This window comes from Colossoma macropomum, unplaced genomic scaffold (genome assembly GCF_904425465.1).
Source record: "Colossoma macropomum unplaced genomic scaffold, Colossoma_macropomum, whole genome shotgun sequence".
In the NCBI taxonomy this organism is placed as follows: domain Eukaryota; kingdom Metazoa; phylum Chordata; class Actinopteri; order Characiformes; family Serrasalmidae; genus Colossoma; species Colossoma macropomum.
Window position 1 is genome coordinate 474,750 of NW_023494807.1, and position 18,762 is coordinate 493,511.

General features: G+C 38.0%; 2 protein-coding genes across 3 annotated transcripts in view; both read left to right on the forward strand.

Annotated features, from left to right (window-relative positions):
- The first annotated feature begins 592 nt into the window (after window positions 1-592).
- On the forward strand, window positions 593-7,214 carry atpv0e2 (ATPase H+ transporting V0 subunit e2). Its single transcript, XM_036556759.1, has 4 exons — window positions 593-785; window positions 2,585-2,632; window positions 3,013-3,112; window positions 6,505-7,214. Exons 1-3 carry the CDS (start codon window positions 682-684, stop codon window positions 3,104-3,106), a joined length of 246 nt encoding a protein of 81 aa, XP_036412652.1. The 5' UTR covers window positions 593-681; the 3' UTR covers window positions 3,107-3,112; window positions 6,505-7,214.
- Window positions 7,215-11,848: 4,634 nt separating this feature from the next.
- The window catches only part of LOC118796683 (period circadian protein homolog 1-like), a 29,144-nt gene continuing 22,230 nt past the window's right edge, over window positions 11,849-18,762 (forward strand). For both annotated transcript variants that reach the window (XM_036555704.1, XM_036555705.1), the window contains exons 1-3: window positions 11,849-11,995; window positions 16,841-17,244; window positions 17,933-18,025. In XM_036555704.1, coding sequence (XP_036411597.1) covers window positions 16,910-17,244; window positions 17,933-18,025 — 428 coding nt within the window. In that variant the 5' untranslated portion in view covers window positions 11,849-11,995; window positions 16,841-16,909. The remainder of the gene's footprint in view (window positions 11,996-16,840; window positions 17,245-17,932; window positions 18,026-18,762) is intronic.

The following is an 18,762-nucleotide window of genomic DNA, read 5'->3' on the forward strand; positions in this document are numbered from 1 at the left end:
TCTATGTATCTGCCCTGTGATTGATTGTCTTCCTGTCCAGGGTATTTCTTGCCTTCCGCCTGATGAAAGCTGGAATAGGCTCCAGCACCCTCCACGACCCAGAAGGATCAGTGGCTTAGAAGATGGATGGATGATGTTCAACCGTAGGAAGTCTTTCTACTATTGGGAAAAAAAAAAAACAAAGCTTATTAAAGTCTTGCAGAGCAAAACTGGCATTTTTCCCTACAGTATCCAATGAGTTAAATAAAATAAAACACCCTAAATGAAGCAAATGCAGTGCAGCATGCTTACCTACACACCATCTACAACAGAGTTTGAACAGAGCCTGCTCCTTAAGCAGTTCGATTTTCCAAAAAATATTGCAAGTTATGCATTTGAAGTTACGTTTTTAAAGCTCGAATTTATTTGTTTATTTACTCTAATTTTAATAGTTATACTACAACGTTTTATCCTGTTTGAAGGTTGCGAATGAGTCAAATCCGGGGCTTCATGAAAGACACGCCAGCCTTGAGAATGACAGCGTTTCGGACCAATCATGTGCGTCTTAGCCGAAGCTGTTCGTCCAATCACAATCGCGCGTCGTGCGGCTGCGCTGTAATCCGGGCGGTTTGTGCTGTGCTTTAGCTGAACGTCTTCTGCGTCTTTAATTCACACATTTAACCTCCGTTCAGTAAAACCGCGATGGTTTCTCACTCTCTGGCGCTGCCGATGATCTGCTTCACCATCCTGTGGGGGCTGGTGGGGGTGGTTGCTCCGTTTTTTGTGCCCAAAGGACCAAACCGAGGGTAAGAAATGGTATCAGCACAGCAGGCGGTGGAAAATAAATAACGGTCGGTTTGCTGTTGTTTATGTCCGTGAGATTTAACAAATGACATATGTAGACTAAATATGCTGATCGGTGATTTATGATATCGGTTTTGGATTCGTTCTGAATTGACGGTTTTCTCTGAGGCCTCGACCGCCTGCTGAGGCTCTTATGATGCTTATGATGCTCTTATGCAGCGTACACGTGACCTCCCTCCTGAGAAAGGGCCATTAGAAACCAAAAGGATTAAAACCTAATGGTTTTGCTTTCCAAATGGAATTGGCTTTATGGTTTCCAGTAGAGACCACTAGTTTCCTGTAGAACACCTTTAGATCCCATTAGAAAACCACCAGATGCCTTTGGAACCAGCCATTGGTGACCTGTTAAACCATTAGGATCCTTTACACTGTGATATCAGCACCTTCAAAAAGCCAAAACACATTACAAAACCATCAGGAACCAACAGAAACGATTTATTGTTTAATGGTTTCTGTGGGTTTTTTTCACCAGGGCTTGGATTTAGAGGTGGGATTAACCCTACACTCTTAAAAAAAGACTCTTCCTCAAGCGTTCCTTAGTAAACAGTGTGGTTCTGTATAGAGCCATTTCATTCATAATTGGTTCTTTGCATGGTGAAAAAGTTCTTCATATTAATGGAGAATGTGTTGTATATGGTTCTAGAACCTTTTATCTATAAAGCACCAAAAAGGGTTCTTCTGTCATCACAAGCTTGTAGTCCTGGTCTACGCTCTTAAAAAAGATGGTTCTTGAAGGGTTCTTTAGTAAAGAAAATGCATGATTAAAGGGTTCTGTGGAAAGATTCTTCAGACTGATGGAAAATGTGCTGTAGATGGTTCTATATAGAATCCTTTTCAAAATGGTTCTATATAGCAACCAAAAGCTTTCTTCTCTTGTTACGTTGTCAAGCTTATAACAATAAAAGAACCCTTGTGGGTGCTATATAGAACCATTTTTAAAAATATTCTATGTAGAACCATCTACAGCACATTCGTGCAAGTTTTCTATCAGTCTGAACAGCTTTTTCATGATGCGAAGAACCCTTTAGTCATGCAAATGGTCCTTTGAGTGTTAATGGTTCTATAAAGAATCATTCTCTTTACTAAAGAACCCTTGAAGAACCATCTTTTTTATGTGTTCATTTCCTTTTGCTGTGTAGTCCAGTAGACTAAGTCTTGTTTGTAAAACTGAGCCTTAATGATTTTCCTAGAAATTAAGTCCTAGAAATTTCTTGCAATTCCTAGATTTAACTCGTCAGTTAATTCCCACACTCTTTACGAGATTAAGGTGGGGCAGTAGGGCAGAAGAACTTTAAAATGTGAACGATCTTTCAATAGAATAGTATTAATAGTAGTAATTGAAATGCTTGTATGTAGAGATTGATTTGATGAGGGATGCTGGGGTATGCTATTCCCAAATTTAAAAAAAGAAAGAATCATTTTTATGCAAGTTTCCCAAGTTCTGTACCCCTTTTCATTAATGTTATGTGAACTCTGTCTGTAGAATTAAAAAGAGCTTATACCTCTATGTAAGCAAATGTGGATATTCTAGTCACAGCAAAATGAGAGACATCTAAAAAGATTCCTGAGCTCAAAAAGTAAAAAAAGTATGGCAACCCTGCTTCCCCACGCCAGCATCATTTGAAGCCACCATCCCCATCGAAAACCTTTTACAATTTGAACACTACATGCCAGTTTTATTGTGTATTGTATTGCATTTCATTGTGCTAATCTTATTTGGTTTTCTTGTGTGTATTTACAGTGTCATCATTACCAGTCTGGTGCTGACAGCGGTCTGTTGCTATTTATTGTGAGTACTTAACAGCTGTGGCGTGTTTCAATGTAATTTCAATTAGACTTGCTTATGAGCTAATGAGTATGACATACTGTATGTTTAGTGTTCTTCATGTATAAGGAGCTCATGACCTTATTTTCCTTACATTTAAAAAAAAACAAAAAAAAAAAACATTTACATACTACACAAACACTGTCTCAAAATGCACTGTTCACTTATCAATTCATACAATATAGGTAGGCTTTATCTTTAGCTTAATTAACCATGTCACTTCATATTTGGTGTTTTGGTTATGTTTTTTGGTGATGTTGGAATGTGTATTATATTGACGTTTAGTTAACATGAGTTATACAAAAGTTATTAATGTATCTCTTTGTATGTGTGTTTTATGTCAGTTGGTTAATAGCAATTTTAGCCCAGGCAAACCCTCTGTTTGGACCACAGCTGAAGAACGAGACCCTCTGGTACTTGCGGTATTACTGGGAATAAACTAAGGTAGGCCCACCTAGAGAGGTATTAGTAACAAAGCTGTAATTACTGTTCTGTAACAGCATAATATAGCGATAAGCCCCAAGAGGCCATGCAAGCATCGCTTGACAAAAATTACATGAAAGAGACCAGATTTGTGTCTGCTAGGGTGTCGCAGACCTTGGTATGTACTTTAAAAATTGTGAAAGGCTGCAGATATTGTCGTGCACCCCGATTGGATAGAATTGGATTGTTGCCGTGGTCACGGTGTGCGACTGTGTTTACTGCTACTTTCAGAAACGGAGCAGGTTGCCAGCTGTTCAAAACAAGGATCAATATACATTTATAGGACGATGTGTTTTCATTTCCAAACCTTTTCGCGTGTCTGCGATTACTTTCTAAAGTAGTCCAAGCAGAAGACCACCTGCAACAGTGTAATTTGCACTTTCAGAATAATTTAATTATGTAATTTTAGGAAATTTTTCAGAGAAAGAACTCCTGAGTGAAACACACGCATGTGGAAAACAAGTAGTAATTCTGGTAAACTTTAGATGATGTTCTGTTCCAACATGTAGTCGCTGGCACAGGGCTATAAAAGCCTACAGCACTGTGACATCTGTCGACCACAGTTTTTCTGTCAAGCGACACATATGCACACACTAGGTTTAAAGGCACAGTAACACAGAGTTTTATTTCTGTAACCCCATTTCCAAAAAGTTGTGACACTGCAAAATGTAAATAAAAACAAAATTCAATTATGTGCCAATCATTTAAACCCTATATTTCATTGAAAATAGTACAAATTCAACAAATCAAATGTTGAAACTGATAAATTATATTGTTTTAATGTATGCCCATTTTGAATTTGATGCCAACAACACATTCCAAAAATAGTTGGGACGGGGGCACGTTTACTACTGTGTTTCATCACCTCTTTTTTTAACAACACTCTGTAAACGTTTGGGAACTGAGGAGACACTGCTGTAGTTTTCAAAGTGAAATGTTTTCCCATTTTTGCTTAACATAGGATTTCAGCTGCTCAACAGTTCAGAGTCTCCTTTGTCATATTTTTCATTTCATAATGCATCAAATGTTATCAGCAGTGACAGGTCTGGACTGCAGGCAGGTCGGTTTAGCACCCGGACTCTTTTACTACAGAGCCATGTTGTTGTAATACATGCAGAATGTGGGTTGAAATTGTGTTGCTGAAATAAACAAGGTCTTTCCTGAAAAAGATGTTGTCTGGATGGCAGCATATGTTGCCAAAACATGTATATCGCTGTTGTCAGAAGAAAACCTTGTATCTCCAAAACAGTAACTTTACAGGAGAAGGAAAAAACCTTCTTCACTTTTAATGTAAGTAAATCGAACCAGACTTTTTTCTAAGTCATTTTGGGCCATTTCTTTTGGCTTTTGAACTGTGCACTGATAACAAGCTGAGTGGTCTTTAGCCTGGAGGACACAGCGTCAATGATTTCCAAAAAGAATTTCAAATTTTGATTTGTCAGACCACAGGACACTTTTCCACTTCACCTTAGTCCATTTTAAATGAGCTCGGGCCCAGAGAAGGTGGCAGCATTTGTGGATCCTGATTACGTACAGTTTCTTCTGAATGCGGTCTTAAGGCCCAAAGATCACAGCCAGCAAATACTGGTTTTTGGTCTTGTCCCTTACATACAGAGATTTCTCCAGATTTTCTGAATCTTTTAATGATATTATGTACCATAGATGATGAAAAGCAAAAGTTCTTTGAATTTTTGCACTATTTGCCCATGCAGTCTTTCACAGAGTGGTGAACCCCTCCTCATCATTACTTGTGAAAGACTCAGAATGTTATTGATCTGTTGCCAATTAACCACCAGGTGTTTTAGCCTTACACAACTTTACCAGCCTTTTGTTGCCCTCGTCCGAACTTTTTTGGACCGTGTTTACTGGCATCAAATTCAAAATGGGCAAATATTGTTCAATAAACAATACAATTTTCAGTTTCAACATTTGATATGTTGTCTTTAAAGCTTTTTCAGTTAAACACAGGGTTTAAAGGATTTGCACATCATTGCATTTTTATTTTTTTTTTTACATTTTTCACAGCGTCCCAGCTGTTATGGAAATGGGGTTGTAAAGGATTAAACACAGTGGCTGATGTTAATACTAAAAAGAATCACAGCTTTTGTTGCTTCAGAGGAAAAGTGGACTTCAGGAAATAATAGAATAAAGAAAAATGTAGGATATGTTTAGTGATGCACTGAAGAAGAAAAAAAAAACTTAGCCGAAAATGAAATTTGGAACACTGAATAAAACAAAACAAAAAACATAAGACATAGAAAGACTTATTTCAGTAAGTTTATTTTAAGTCTTTTTAAGTCTTACATTTTACACTACAGAAAAATGACTTATACTTACTACTTTTACACTGCAGTTTGTGAATGTTTTCTTCATTCAGAAACTGAGGCTACAGATGGCGCCATCGTGCTTGCTGGGGCTTTTCTATCTACTTCTGCTGTTTTCTTGTATTCAGAGTGTCAGTCAGCATGTTGTGTTTTCAAATGGTATCAGATTCCTAATAATACTCAGGAGGAACAGAGATTATTAATTGCTGATCTAATAGCCCTTGTAGAAACCAACTTCAGATTACCAGTTTTTTTTTTTCACGTTTGAATGTTTTGGGATATTTTCCTTTTCTGAAAGTGCAATTTTTCACTGTTTTCAAATGACATAATGACAATAATAATAAAGCTTCCGCCAAGCATAGATATGATTGAAAATTATTCCATGAATAGCAGAATGATTTTTAATAACTTGGTGCATTAATACAGAATTCAGTTGATATATGTGGTCATAAGTGTGTATATGAAGTGTTTTAGTCACGACTCAGATTTCAGAAATATGCAGTCTGTGTTATTTCAAAATGTTACAAAGCCCTGCAACATGGAAAAAAACAGTTAATACTACACTCTCATAAAAACGATACTAAACCATCACTGGGGCAGTCCCCCTCTTGTCACTGGGGGTGGAACCTTCAAGGGTACATCTCAGTACCTTTTAGTCATGGAACATAATTGCCCCATAATTCATTGAAATGATATTTTCCAAGTTGTACTGGCTCCACATACCCCGTCTCGTCTCCAGGCTTTTTATTTTATTGTTCTGGTTGAAATATTAGATAATGAAAATGTACAAATATGAACTTTTCACCTGGGAAAAACTTATTTAAGGTTCACAGTTGGACCTTAAAACCACTGTTGTACCTTTGAGGGAACATTTACACTGTTTATATCTTTATGAGCAAGAAATGTACCTGCACAGAACCTTTAATTCTAACAGCGTACGTGTTAACAAATCTAAAAATATAATACAAACACAATTCATTTTCTCTCTCTCTCTCTTTCTTTCTTGGGTTTGGCTGCTCTGTCATCTAGAATACAAAAACAAGCTACCATCTCATCTCATGATCCACATGGAATCTTCATGGAATTCAGTGAGACTCCAGTGGACCATTCCCTGGAATGGCCACCTTCTATTTTGGATGTAATGTTGATCTTGTCTTTACATTTTTTGACATTCCTTCTCAAATGATGTTTATCGGTTGCTTACAGAGCAGAATTATTGTATATATGAATCTCCTTAAAAGTGTATGATATGATGTATATGATATTGCCAGCATTGTTGAGTAGAAAGAACACTTTTGTGCAATAACAGTAGCTTGTAGCTAATGTTCACCACCTGAAGGTTGATATATTTGAGTTGTTTGATTACAGTATGTATTCACAGTATGTATGTGATAGTAGTGTACCGTAATTGTTTCCCTGCTGGCACATGTAAAAATGTGATCCCTAAGTGTGAGTCCCTAAGTGTGATAGTTTTACTGTTTACATGAACCTATTTTATGGTACATTTTATGTTGATTTTTATTTATTGAATTATTTATTTTTCCATACGTTTAATTCCATATGCTTATGTGAAGTGTAAAATGTGCTTACAGGTCTGTGTCAGTGCTGGAGTGTTGAGGTCACTGTTTGCAGGAAAACCTTAAAAAAAAAATGCCAACATAAGCGTATGAGTGTTAGTTTGCACAAAAATGTTGCATTAGAGTTTCTCATTTTTTCCATTTTATTTAAATATTTACTTATCTTTTGCTCACTCCCTAAACTGTGTTCTGGCCGCCTTCTTTCCATGGAGATCGCTTTGACCGCAGTTGACCTCAGTCCTGATGTCATTTTGGACCGTTTTCACCTCAGCTTTAACCGAGTAATTATATACAGCTACTTTTATTGAAAGACCAAATCATTTTTTTTTTTCTCTCTTATCCTTTAAAGCCTCAGTCATGAATGAATAGACCACCACAGCCACCCCAGGATTAGCTGACTTTACTGACTGAGAGTACATTTTATTGTATATTATGTTTTATTAAGGCTTGTCATTATTTCAAAGCCTTTTTGCTCCAGTTCTAAAGTGTGGCCTTCTTTCTGACTGGGGATTTAAACTGTGGAATCAATTTATGATGTTATGTTTGATATGGGATTAAACTCCCAGTTCCATGGCCGTGGAATAAATTTGATTGGCATCACTGTCGCACTTTCTGATCTCCATGGGAATGATGTGGTGTCAGTAATGCGTTTCACTGCTGTTTATACTGCATATGCCTGTCTAAACCCCCCAATAAAATCAGAATGGCTAATATCGTCTCTCCCTCTGAGACTTGATTTTATGTATTTACTTACTTAGTATGGTAACTTAATTTCTTAAAGCCTTACTTGCTGCACCATAGATCATGCAGCTACTTTAAATTGGAAACATCACCCACTCCTCCAAAAAAGAGGTTTCTTGTTTCTTGCAAGTATTATCTGGCTCACAGTTTGAGCCAGAAAGAAGACATTTCATTGCCTTTCTCTTGAAGGAATTTGTTCAGTCCAGAGCCGGTTTATGAGGAGTCTGGCCGCTTCCTGTTTCCCGTTATATTGAAAACAGGACTGAAAACAGCAGAGGGCGCCCACGAGTGAGTCCTCAATGAATGGGAGTAAATGGAGCTAAACAGAAAAAAAAAAGTTTAAATAGTTTCTAATCGCTCGCCCAGAACTTTCCTTTAATTTTAGAAAGTATAAGGACGTATTTAACTAAAAAAGCACAGAAAACTCACCTGTATGTTTCTACAGCAAACAAGTTTTGGGCAAAAGGACGCTAACAATACTGCTAGTGAGTGCTGATTGGTTAGCATTACTGCTACTGAGTGCTAATTGGTTGGTGAGCAGAGCAGCTCATTGGCTGTTCACACTCACTGACGTCATGAACGTACATAAGGCGCCATATTAAACTCCCATAACTCGAGTTTAAAAGTGCTTAGTATATAACAGCGGTGTTAAAATGTTTTATGCTGTTCTGTCTTCAGGAAATGATTGTATTCTTTTATATTAAAAATGTTTCAGCATTTATAAACTAAAAAATTGCTTATATGCTCCATCTTAATCCATTAATTTTGGACTTGCTCGGGAGCGCCCTCTAGCTTTTGAGAAACCCGGAAGACATTACAGAGTGCTAATTTGTATGCAGCTTGTGTAAAAACAGCATTACCTGGGATAATGGAGCTTTAAATTCTAATGATTTAAATAGTTTTCCAGCATGGTAGCCAAGATATAGCCACCTACACAGTGAAAAACAACAGCATTTTTAGCCTCTGTGAGTGGGCAGTTTTACAGGGTAACCTTTCTCTACTCCCACTGCATCTGATTCTTACTCTATTCTTATTCCTGCTCAAGTGTGCAGACCAACAAATGGCATATAGGCCTACAGGCTCTCTGCAGCATGCTGTTCTTCATAGCATTACAGAGGAATTCCACTCTTTCAGAAATTCCAATTAAATGTTCAAGAGGTCAATAATGTAATTTGGGGTGGTTTGAGGCAAAATTATATAAACTACTGTCATGAACTACTGTGGTAGAGAAATTGTTCACAGTGGTGGTAATAGGAACCAGACATCTGAAGCGTTTAGCTCCCTCACGGAAAAGTATTGCATTAAACGATCAGCTGCAGTGAAAATGAGGGTCGAAAAGGTTGATTGATTGATTGATTGATTGATTGATTGAATGGTCAACCATATTTTTTCTTATTTCATCATTATCAATATCACATACTGAAACTCAAGTAGATAACTTTCTCAACAATGAACCTTTTTACATCAAACCGCTCTGAATGCATCTCAGTGACTGTTCTTTAAAGGAGAGCTCCACCCATTTTTCAGAATTTCTGTATAATTAAATGGTTGAGATGTAAACAATGTGTTTCAGAGTGGTTTGGTGTGAAATATTCCTTTTTAGAGAAAATTGACGAGCCAGAATTCTTCAAAGTAGTGGTGATAGGAACCAGAAGACTTCCACCTCTAAAATCTCCCTCACAGAAAGTTATTACATGAAATGGTTGTGAATATTCAGCCTGATGTCTGAGATACTATTTTATAATAGTTTTGTAATAAAATTTCAGCCTAAAACATATTTTAACCAATTTATCTTTGTCTTTTCTGGGTAGATGGATACATGGGGGGAGATCTAAGGCAAAATAGTCCCCAGAGAAAACTTTTTTCAGGCACTGAAAAAAGGGGGTAGTCATGGGTTCGAGGTTAGGGAACCAGCCCTGCGGCTGAGCTGACAATACGTGACTGACGTGCCCTTGAACAAGACGCCTAACCCTCAACTGCTCCCCGGGCACTGCGGATAGGGCTGCCTGCCACTCCGGGCAAGTGTGCTCACTGCCCCCTAGTGTGTGCGTGTGCGTGTGTGTGTGTGTGTGTGTGTGTGTGTGTGTGTGTGTGTGTTCATTAGTGTGTATGTGGTGTTTCACTGCATGGATGGGTTAAATGGGGAGGTGAAATTTCCCCATTGTGGGACTAATAAGAGTTACTTAATCTAATCTATTTTACCATCATCAACATAAACGTTCAGAAGGCATGTGTAGGTTCACTAGTGGGTAAATAAAATGGCTATATTTGAGTTGTAGACATCAGGACTCCTGGTTACCACCAATGTAAAGCAATCAGAGTCTCTACAAATTTGAAGTTTCTCTACAAATGAACCATTTCCCATCAAATCACTATGAATGACTTTGTTTACTTCTCAGCCACTGACTTATGCAGACATTTTGAAACATTGGTGGAACTGTCCTTTAATGGTCTCGCCCGGAGGATCCTAATTTTGTAAAATTATGTAATAAAAATGCGATCCAAGTTTTGTAACAGCAGCTGCTGCTCAAACTCAGATTCTTTCAACACGAGAGTGAAACGAGTCCTTACACAACCAGCTCCTGAATCACTGCGTGACGTCCTGCTTTCTCGCAGTTCAATGCAAAACGTTTTGTTTGAATCAGAATCTCGCCAGACGTGTGTTTACAGTGTCCCCCGTCTTTTCTTTAGATAACAGTGATCTATGACTTCTGCATTAAACTGTGATTCAGAGTGGCTTTTATTAAACGCGCACTGCATAAAAATCCTGACTGTGCATATTTTGGCGAATATTTTCCCTGATGAATGAAAATACGTCACGATCTAACGTGTTTTCCGTTTATGTAACGGTGTCGTTTGCCGTTGTTTTGAGCGCTGACCTCGCAATGTTTCCATGCGTACCATCATAATAGTAACGATGATGATTATAAGTACTGCTAATTATTACTGTTATTGTTATTATCAGTATTTTCTCTGCGCGCGTCAACATGGAGCTCCACGTGCTGCGCGCTGCCAGTTTACATAAACGGACCGGCGGCGCGTCGGGCCAATCAGCAGCGATTGACGTCACTTGTAGTGCTTTCCATGGAAACCCCGGCGAGACAGCCAATGGACGAGAGACTCCGAGAAGAGGGGGCGGGGTGAGGCTGAGGAAGGGTGGAGCTCAAAATGAGGTCAGTGCGCGAGCGGCCGGATTCGGTAGTAGGTTGTGATTCAGTTGTTCGAACCGACTCGTTCAGTGAATCAAACTGAGCGATTCGACGGACAGAACTTCAAATAGCATTTACAGTTTGTGAAATTAGAGGCAAAAAGAATTGGTAAGACACAATTTACACAGAGAAATACTCAGCACATATTATTATTATTGCTGTCGTTCTTCTTCTTATTGTTACTAAGTACAATAATAATAATAATAATAATAATAATAATAATAATAATAACACAGTCCAAAAACATGCAGTCAGGCTGATTGGACATGCTAAATTGCCCCTAGGTGTGAGTGTGTGTGTGAATGTGTATGTCTGTCTGTCTGCCCTGCGATGGACTGGCGACCTGTCCAGGCTGTATCCTGCCTTCCGCCCAATGACAGATGGGATGGGCTCCAGCACCCCACCGCGACCCAGAAGGATAAGCGGTTTAGATGATGGATGGATGGATGGATAATAATAATAATAATAATAATAATAATAATAATAATAATATATGTTTCAGTATGTTTCAATAACATCTTTTATAAATCTGCATTATAAATGCAGGCCAATGTGCTTCACAAAGTGTGTTCAAATAAAGCATTAGCAAGCACAAATGAAAGAAAAATGAACAAAATTGATCGAATAATGTAATTGATATTGTATTATATAGTTATAATGTTTTTTATTAGATTGAATCGTATGAAGTTATTTTTAAAGTATATTAGAATTATACATTGCATATGTATAACATGGTCGTAAACACTGCATTAAGGATGGATTCATTTGTGAATGGACTTGTGAATCGGACTGATCGTTTCTTTGAATCCAGCCGATTCAAAAGAACCGATTCACCACAGGTTCATTCACGGAGTTAGTAGTAGGGCAGTGCGAGTGGAGCCGGTCGTACAGAGTGGGACGCTGTTTGGGAATTTTCTCCAAATGCAGCTCTGAGGACGACACCAGCACCTTCAAGAATCAAAGGAAAACGTGAGGCATTGAGAGTTTGACCAGGTTTGTGTTTGAATTTCATCTTTTATACTTCTTAACGTTTAAAAGAAAATACGTTGCATAACATAACTCGCACTGCGCATGCGCGGACTCGCTCCGACTGTAAGAATATAGACATTTATAGCGTATATTTTGTTTCTGTGGCTGTTTTAATGACATGTATATGTGAAAGTCAGTGTGTGTGATGATTTTGGGGCAAATCGATGAGTTAAATCGAGTCTGGAGGGCGAGTTTAAGCGACGGAGCTCTACTTTTACATAACTGTGTCAGTGTACCGTGCAGTGCATTGCAGGTCAACGTGTGAGTTTTCAGGGCTGAGGGAGAGAGTGAGGTGGGGGCTGTTTACTTATGTTGGCTTTGCTTCCCTATTCTGTACTGTTAGTTAAAAATAATTATCATTTTATTATTGAATACGTAATTTTGTTCAAGTTTCTTGTCATTTTTATGCTGTGAAATATTACATTGTAATGTGGATATGATATTTAGGCCAGTGGTTGGATATTTTTGGAGTTTATATTATAATATGAATATGAATTTAAGGTATTTGGGCCAAACTGATGTTTAATATTGGCCTAAACATTAGTAACATTTAAGATGTTTAGGCTACTCTTCTGGATTTGCAGTGTTTAGAAAAGTGGTTGGAGTTTAAAGCCAGGCTGCAGAGTGAAGCCTAATAAACTGACAGATTTATTAACCACCCCACTTTCTCTAAGTGCAGTGATGGTTTAGGCTCAAAGACTGTGCGAATCCAGTGATAGCATTGCAAAGTTTAGTTTTTTTCTGTGCTTTAATACTTCTAGTAAAGCTTTTGGTGAAATTCTAGATCCACTGTATGATGTTTAAATAGCACCTTAGCCCCTTATGGCTCTCTTTGCCTGCACTTCTTCATTTAGGCCACTGGGTGTAATCATTCAGTCCAGTTCTTCCATTCATATGTGATTAGATTATGCTTTTCATTACAGAATTGGTCATATTGTGTTAAATTACTGCAGACGTCCTGGCAGTCAGGCATCATAACATGGTGGCTTTACATTTACATTAACTGTTCACTTAACTTACAAAATCCCAGACTGGATTTGGATTCCAGGAGCGGATTCAAATGCCTGCTTGGGACAAATGTGATAAAATGTCTGCTTCAGTGTGTTTTTAAAACATATAACACTTCACAAAATATAAAATCCATATATCATATGCAGGGAAATCATTTGTTTATCTATGTCTTGAATGCAGACAGTGAAAAACCTCACTGATATTCTGTCATCAACTTTGCCAAGCCTTTACCAAATAAAATAATTCCCTACATGCATTTATTTAACTTCTAACCATGTTTAAATAGCTTAGCCTGCAGAGGTTTAATTCTGAACTGTGCTTTATTTCTTCAGCTGTGACGTTCATAGCTGATTTCTTAGACCGTTCAGATATTGTGTGCTTTTGTTAAACTGATATTTACAGTGTGTGAAGTAATCTGCTGTCTCAATATCCCACCAAACTAACATATTATGTATTAGCTGTCTTTCATAACAATGAAATATGATGCATTATTACATGATCTCTGTACCACAGTCACTCTGTGACTTTGCTCTATTGTGTAACATAGTGTGTTAGACACTTGCAGCAGTGCTGCGTGACAGTCGCTCTGCAGCCGTACGCTATCTGATTAAGCTCCTATTCTACAGGTGACGCACACCCTATTGGTTCTGACATAACTGCTTCTTTAAGCAGTGTGTATGTCTGTTGTTCTGTTGGTTATATAAATATAACTAATGAAAGTATCTTTTACGGCATCAGTGATTATGTAAAATATTTTCCAGTAATGTAAAAAGTCTGTCTGTTACCTGTGGGTGCTGACGCATATATAATACATATGAGACATATAATTCATACTGGACACATTATTACAAATAGACACATTACATATAGGCGCTTACATATAATATCTAATATCACTGTCACATATAGAAATGTAGATGTCTTATGTGTACATTACTTATATGTATATAATATATTCCATTATCTGTAATAACAAATAAATGGAACATATAATCATTGCATATATGTGTTATATTATACTCACAGGTCTTCTTTTATGTTTATTATTATATTTGCTATATATTTGCAATAATAAGTTGAGCTTAATTACCTGGAACATATCCACATGGGGAATCTTCTAGTGTTTGTAGGAGGATCATTTAACTTACTATATGTTTTCTCATGTTATTTGTTCTGTTTGCTGAGTAGTGTTATGAGGAAACTATGAGGTTGGAAAAGACACTATTCAAATCAAATTAACATTTTTTGCTTATTATTAGTATGAATTGAGGGATGATTGACAGATCAGAGAGAGAGATAGAGGGAGTGTGTGAGGTATATTGGCTTTGGCTCATGTATCCGGTTGGGTAAATCATTATGTAGCAGGCACGTGTAAAACAATGAGGCAGTGCAGCAAAGGCTTTTAAAATGCTAATAGTCTGATACATTTGCAGAAAATATAGAAATTTAATTCCTTTTCTTGCTGTAAGGCATGACAGTTTATTGGCACCCTTAAAAATTCTGTACTTTCCTGAACACAATAAAAAAAAAAGAGATCAAAATTAGTTTGTGATCCAAATAGTCTAATTTATATTCAAGAAGATGAACAAAAATGAGAATGTACCTGCAAGTGCTTGCAAGACAGTACCTTCAGTTGCATTTTATGTATTTATTCACTTGAATGGAAATTTGTAGAATGATCAGTTTAAAGTAAAACAACAACTGTATCGTTTTCAGGAGGTGGCAAAATGACTCAAGCATACAATTAGGCAGAGTAAAGCTGAATTAGACTAGCTAAGCTAGTTTTAACTTTTCCAAGGTGCCTTATGCACAGTTACTTTTTTAGGCCACACTTTTAGAGAAAAAGGTACGAAAGTACCCCTCTTGTCAGTGGGGTGGGACCCTCAAGGGTCCATCTCAGTACCTTTAGTCAGGGAACATAACTGAACCATAATCCACTGAAATGATATGTTCTAAGCTGTACTGACTCCACACACCCCGTCTCGTCTCCAGGACTTTATTTTACTGTTCTGTTGTAACCCTCCTGTCGTGTTCGTTTTGGCTAACACTCATAGTGTTCCCAGTTGCTTTTGACCGGGATCTTTTTATTCCATTATAAATCAACAATAATACATATATTATCATCTAATGTTGTGTTAGATCTTTTTATGAATTTCAGCTCTTGTGAACATTGTAAGTTTTGAACTTCTATTTGCTGTTTATGTCCTGCAGACCTCATTTACCTGAGCTCATACCGCTCGTTTTTTAGGGAAAAAACATTACATACATATTATTTTGACTATAACGAATACTAAGATGAAACTTGTTGTAGTGTTTGTCACAGAGTACTTCACTGAAAGTCACTTTTTTGAAACCAGTTAAGTTTTCTTAACTGTGGCACAAAATAACAACTTTTGTGTTCCCGGTCAAAACTGACTGGTATGATTTATTTATTGAAAATGAAAGCCCAAATTTACACAGTGAAAATTTAAAAGAAATGCTTGAACCATACACTGCATGAACATATTTACAATTTTCTATTGTACTCTGAAAAGACAGTGTCATAATGTTATCCTTATGTTCCTCAGTTTTGTCCTCTCACGAGCATGTGGGGCAATATACTGTGGTCGTTGCATATTCTTTGTATATATATACATATATATATATATATATATATATATATATATATATATATATATATATATATATATATATATTTATATATACACCGCATCTGTGGCACACAAAGCTAGTTTTTTATCTTGTGCAACACCATGGGTGCATACAAGTTCCATAAAACAAAAAATTTTATAATTAATAAAAAAAATTATTTAAAAATATTTCAGATTTATTTTAGATGTTCAAATACCATGTGTGAACAAAGTCATGGAACCTCATGACAAACAGATGAAATTTACTACATTTTTAAAGAGGAAACCTGTAAATCGGTCAGATTTGACCAGAACAGAATAGGAGGGTTAAAACATTAGGTGCTGAAAAGGTACAAATATGAACTTTTCACCTGGAAAATCCTATTTAAGGTACACAGCTGGTAAATTGATGAACGATAAAAATAACTGTAACCAAAACGCGTTGGCAAAAAGCTAAATGCGCACATTCCAACAGAAGATGTGCTGCCTCGTCATGGTCCATAGCACCACTATAGACGTTTTCCTCAACCACCGGCTCCAGTGAACAAATATCCACTCCCCACTGAGCACTCACTCTCATAGATGCTTATAGTTTTTGAGGGGAATGAAAACTGTTCTACTGAAAGCGGCTGCAGCAGCAACTTCAAAGCACAAACTGCATTCAGTGTAACATTACCAGTGGTGAAATGCTGACACAGAGGTTCTTTTCCTCCATATGACAAAGTTTTTTTTTCCTTTACCATTTGCATAAACAGTTTTTTTTTTCTCTGCTCATTATCAGCGGACAAACCAGTGAAACTGGTTTTGCTTCAAGCTCGAACACAAGTGAGCTGTACATGCTCTACTCATCATCGTTGCTATCGCCGTTGCTTTAGCAGAAGCAGCTTTACCCTGCGGAAATGTGAAAAGGGCCTATCACTGCTGATTGGGTAGTTTTGGTTCCACCCTGAATCTCATTAGACCTTTCCGAAACTACTGAGGTCTGGACCTCTGTGTCTTAATGCTAGTTACAGACATGCTTCTATGTTTTTCCAAATTATTATTTTTTTGGAATAACTGAGCATGTAGTGTTACTTAATTGACTTTCACTTGTAAGCATTTCTTCAAAAAAATTGTGCAGTGCAGTATCCATATATACAGTATATACATACCATCTTTTTTCTTTCAGCTTCTTCACCCCGTACTATGCATCAGATCAGGCGACCATCGACCTGAGCTGTGACACTTGACCCTGTCCATGTCAGGTGAGTCAGAGACAAAGCCATACCTATTCGGGGGTGGGTCCGAGGAGGAGGAGACAGAGTCTCCCTGTGGCTCCATGCCTCATCTACACCGAATGGGTGGGGCTTCAGATGGCAGTGACAGCAGTCATGACCCACCCCCTTCCCCAGGGGCCCGCCCCCCTCTGCATGATGACATAGAGATGGGCGGGAACGGGTCCAGCAGGAGCAGCACAGAATCCCATAGCAACGAGTCACATGGCAACGAGTCCCAGTGCAACGAATCAGTGGGCAGCTCCAATGGGAACGGCAAAGATTCTGCGTTTTTGGAATCATCAGGGAGCAACAAGAGGTGAGAATTTCCTGGGTTGTGTTCTGTCTGCTATTCTACCAGCAATGGCATCATAGATTATTGATACAAGCTATTAAACTTTTAATCCATACCATACTAGCTACTGAAGCCACCACACTGATCAGTCCTGCGGCCAAAATTAAGGCTTTGTATTCAGATTTATAGAACGATCTTTATTGAACATATGTTGTATTCACAATTAACATGATTAGGCACCAAAAGAGTTAAATGTTGCTGTAAAAAGGAAATATTTATTAAAAACTATACACAATAATAAGAAAACATGCTTGCACTTGTGCATGTTTAGCAGTCTGAAGTGTCTCCATGAGGGGGAGCTATTTGCATGCAAGTTGCTTTTGTGTGCATCATTTAAAGAGAAGAAGCAGCTGTGAACTCTCACCACCAGGAGCTTATAGCGATCATTGCTTGTTTAATGTCACTCATAGAAACCAGGAAATAGATCCCAACCTTTTCACTCCACCACTGCTCTGTTTGAACAATTCTGCAGAGGAGAGTGAAAGAAACAGCAATTTTAATCATTATTTCTAATGACGATTAGTGCTACCATTAAATGATTTGTAAAGTCTTAGATTTTTACACTTCGTTGTAAGACAATTTAATCTTCAGGTTTGTCAAAACCTTTGGTTTTAGTCTGTTAATCTTGTTCATTTCCTCCTTTTATTTTCAGCTCAAACTCTCAGAGTCCGTCTCCTCCCAGCAGTTCAAACGCCTTCAGCATGGTGAGCTCAGAACAGGACCATCCATCCACCAGCGGCTGCAGGTAACCGTCACACACACACACTAGAAACAACAGTAACACAGTCATAACACAGTTATACACACCCACAACCAAAATGATTCCACTGCCAGCGGCTTTGGCCAACAATCACACAACCTCTTTAACCTCTTGAATTTCTCACTGGCGTTACATTCACAGTCTTCCTCTCTTTGTCTTTTAAATCATTAAAATCTGCCCTAGTGGACTGGCCATTGGGAATTTTGGGAAATTTCCCGGTGAGCCAGTCTTGTGAGGGCTGGTCGATTTTCCCAACCCTGATGTTATGTAACCTATAAATGTGTGTATATATATATATATATATATAATATATATATTTATATAGTACAGACATCCAATAAGTCATCTTAGCACCAGCATCAGGGTTCGTGTAACCTGCAATTGCAGGTACAGTTGCCATCACAACTGAAGGTGTTGGCGCAACAGCGAAGAAAAGGACGCGGGAAACACAGCACTATCTGTGAATGCTCTTTTGTTGAACAGCAGCAGGGGATAATTGCCTTTCAGCGCTGGCTGCGCTAGGACAGGTCACCAACCAGGTCACCAACAGCCAGACATTTCCACTTGACAGTAGTAACACAATAACCCCTCCCAGCTCAGCAGAGAACGGCACCAATAACACTGACGCACATGTAACATCCACAACAACAACACTCGTTTACAATTAAAGTCTTTCGCTTATTGGGAGTGGAGACTGTGCACATGGTCCCTCTGCATGGCCA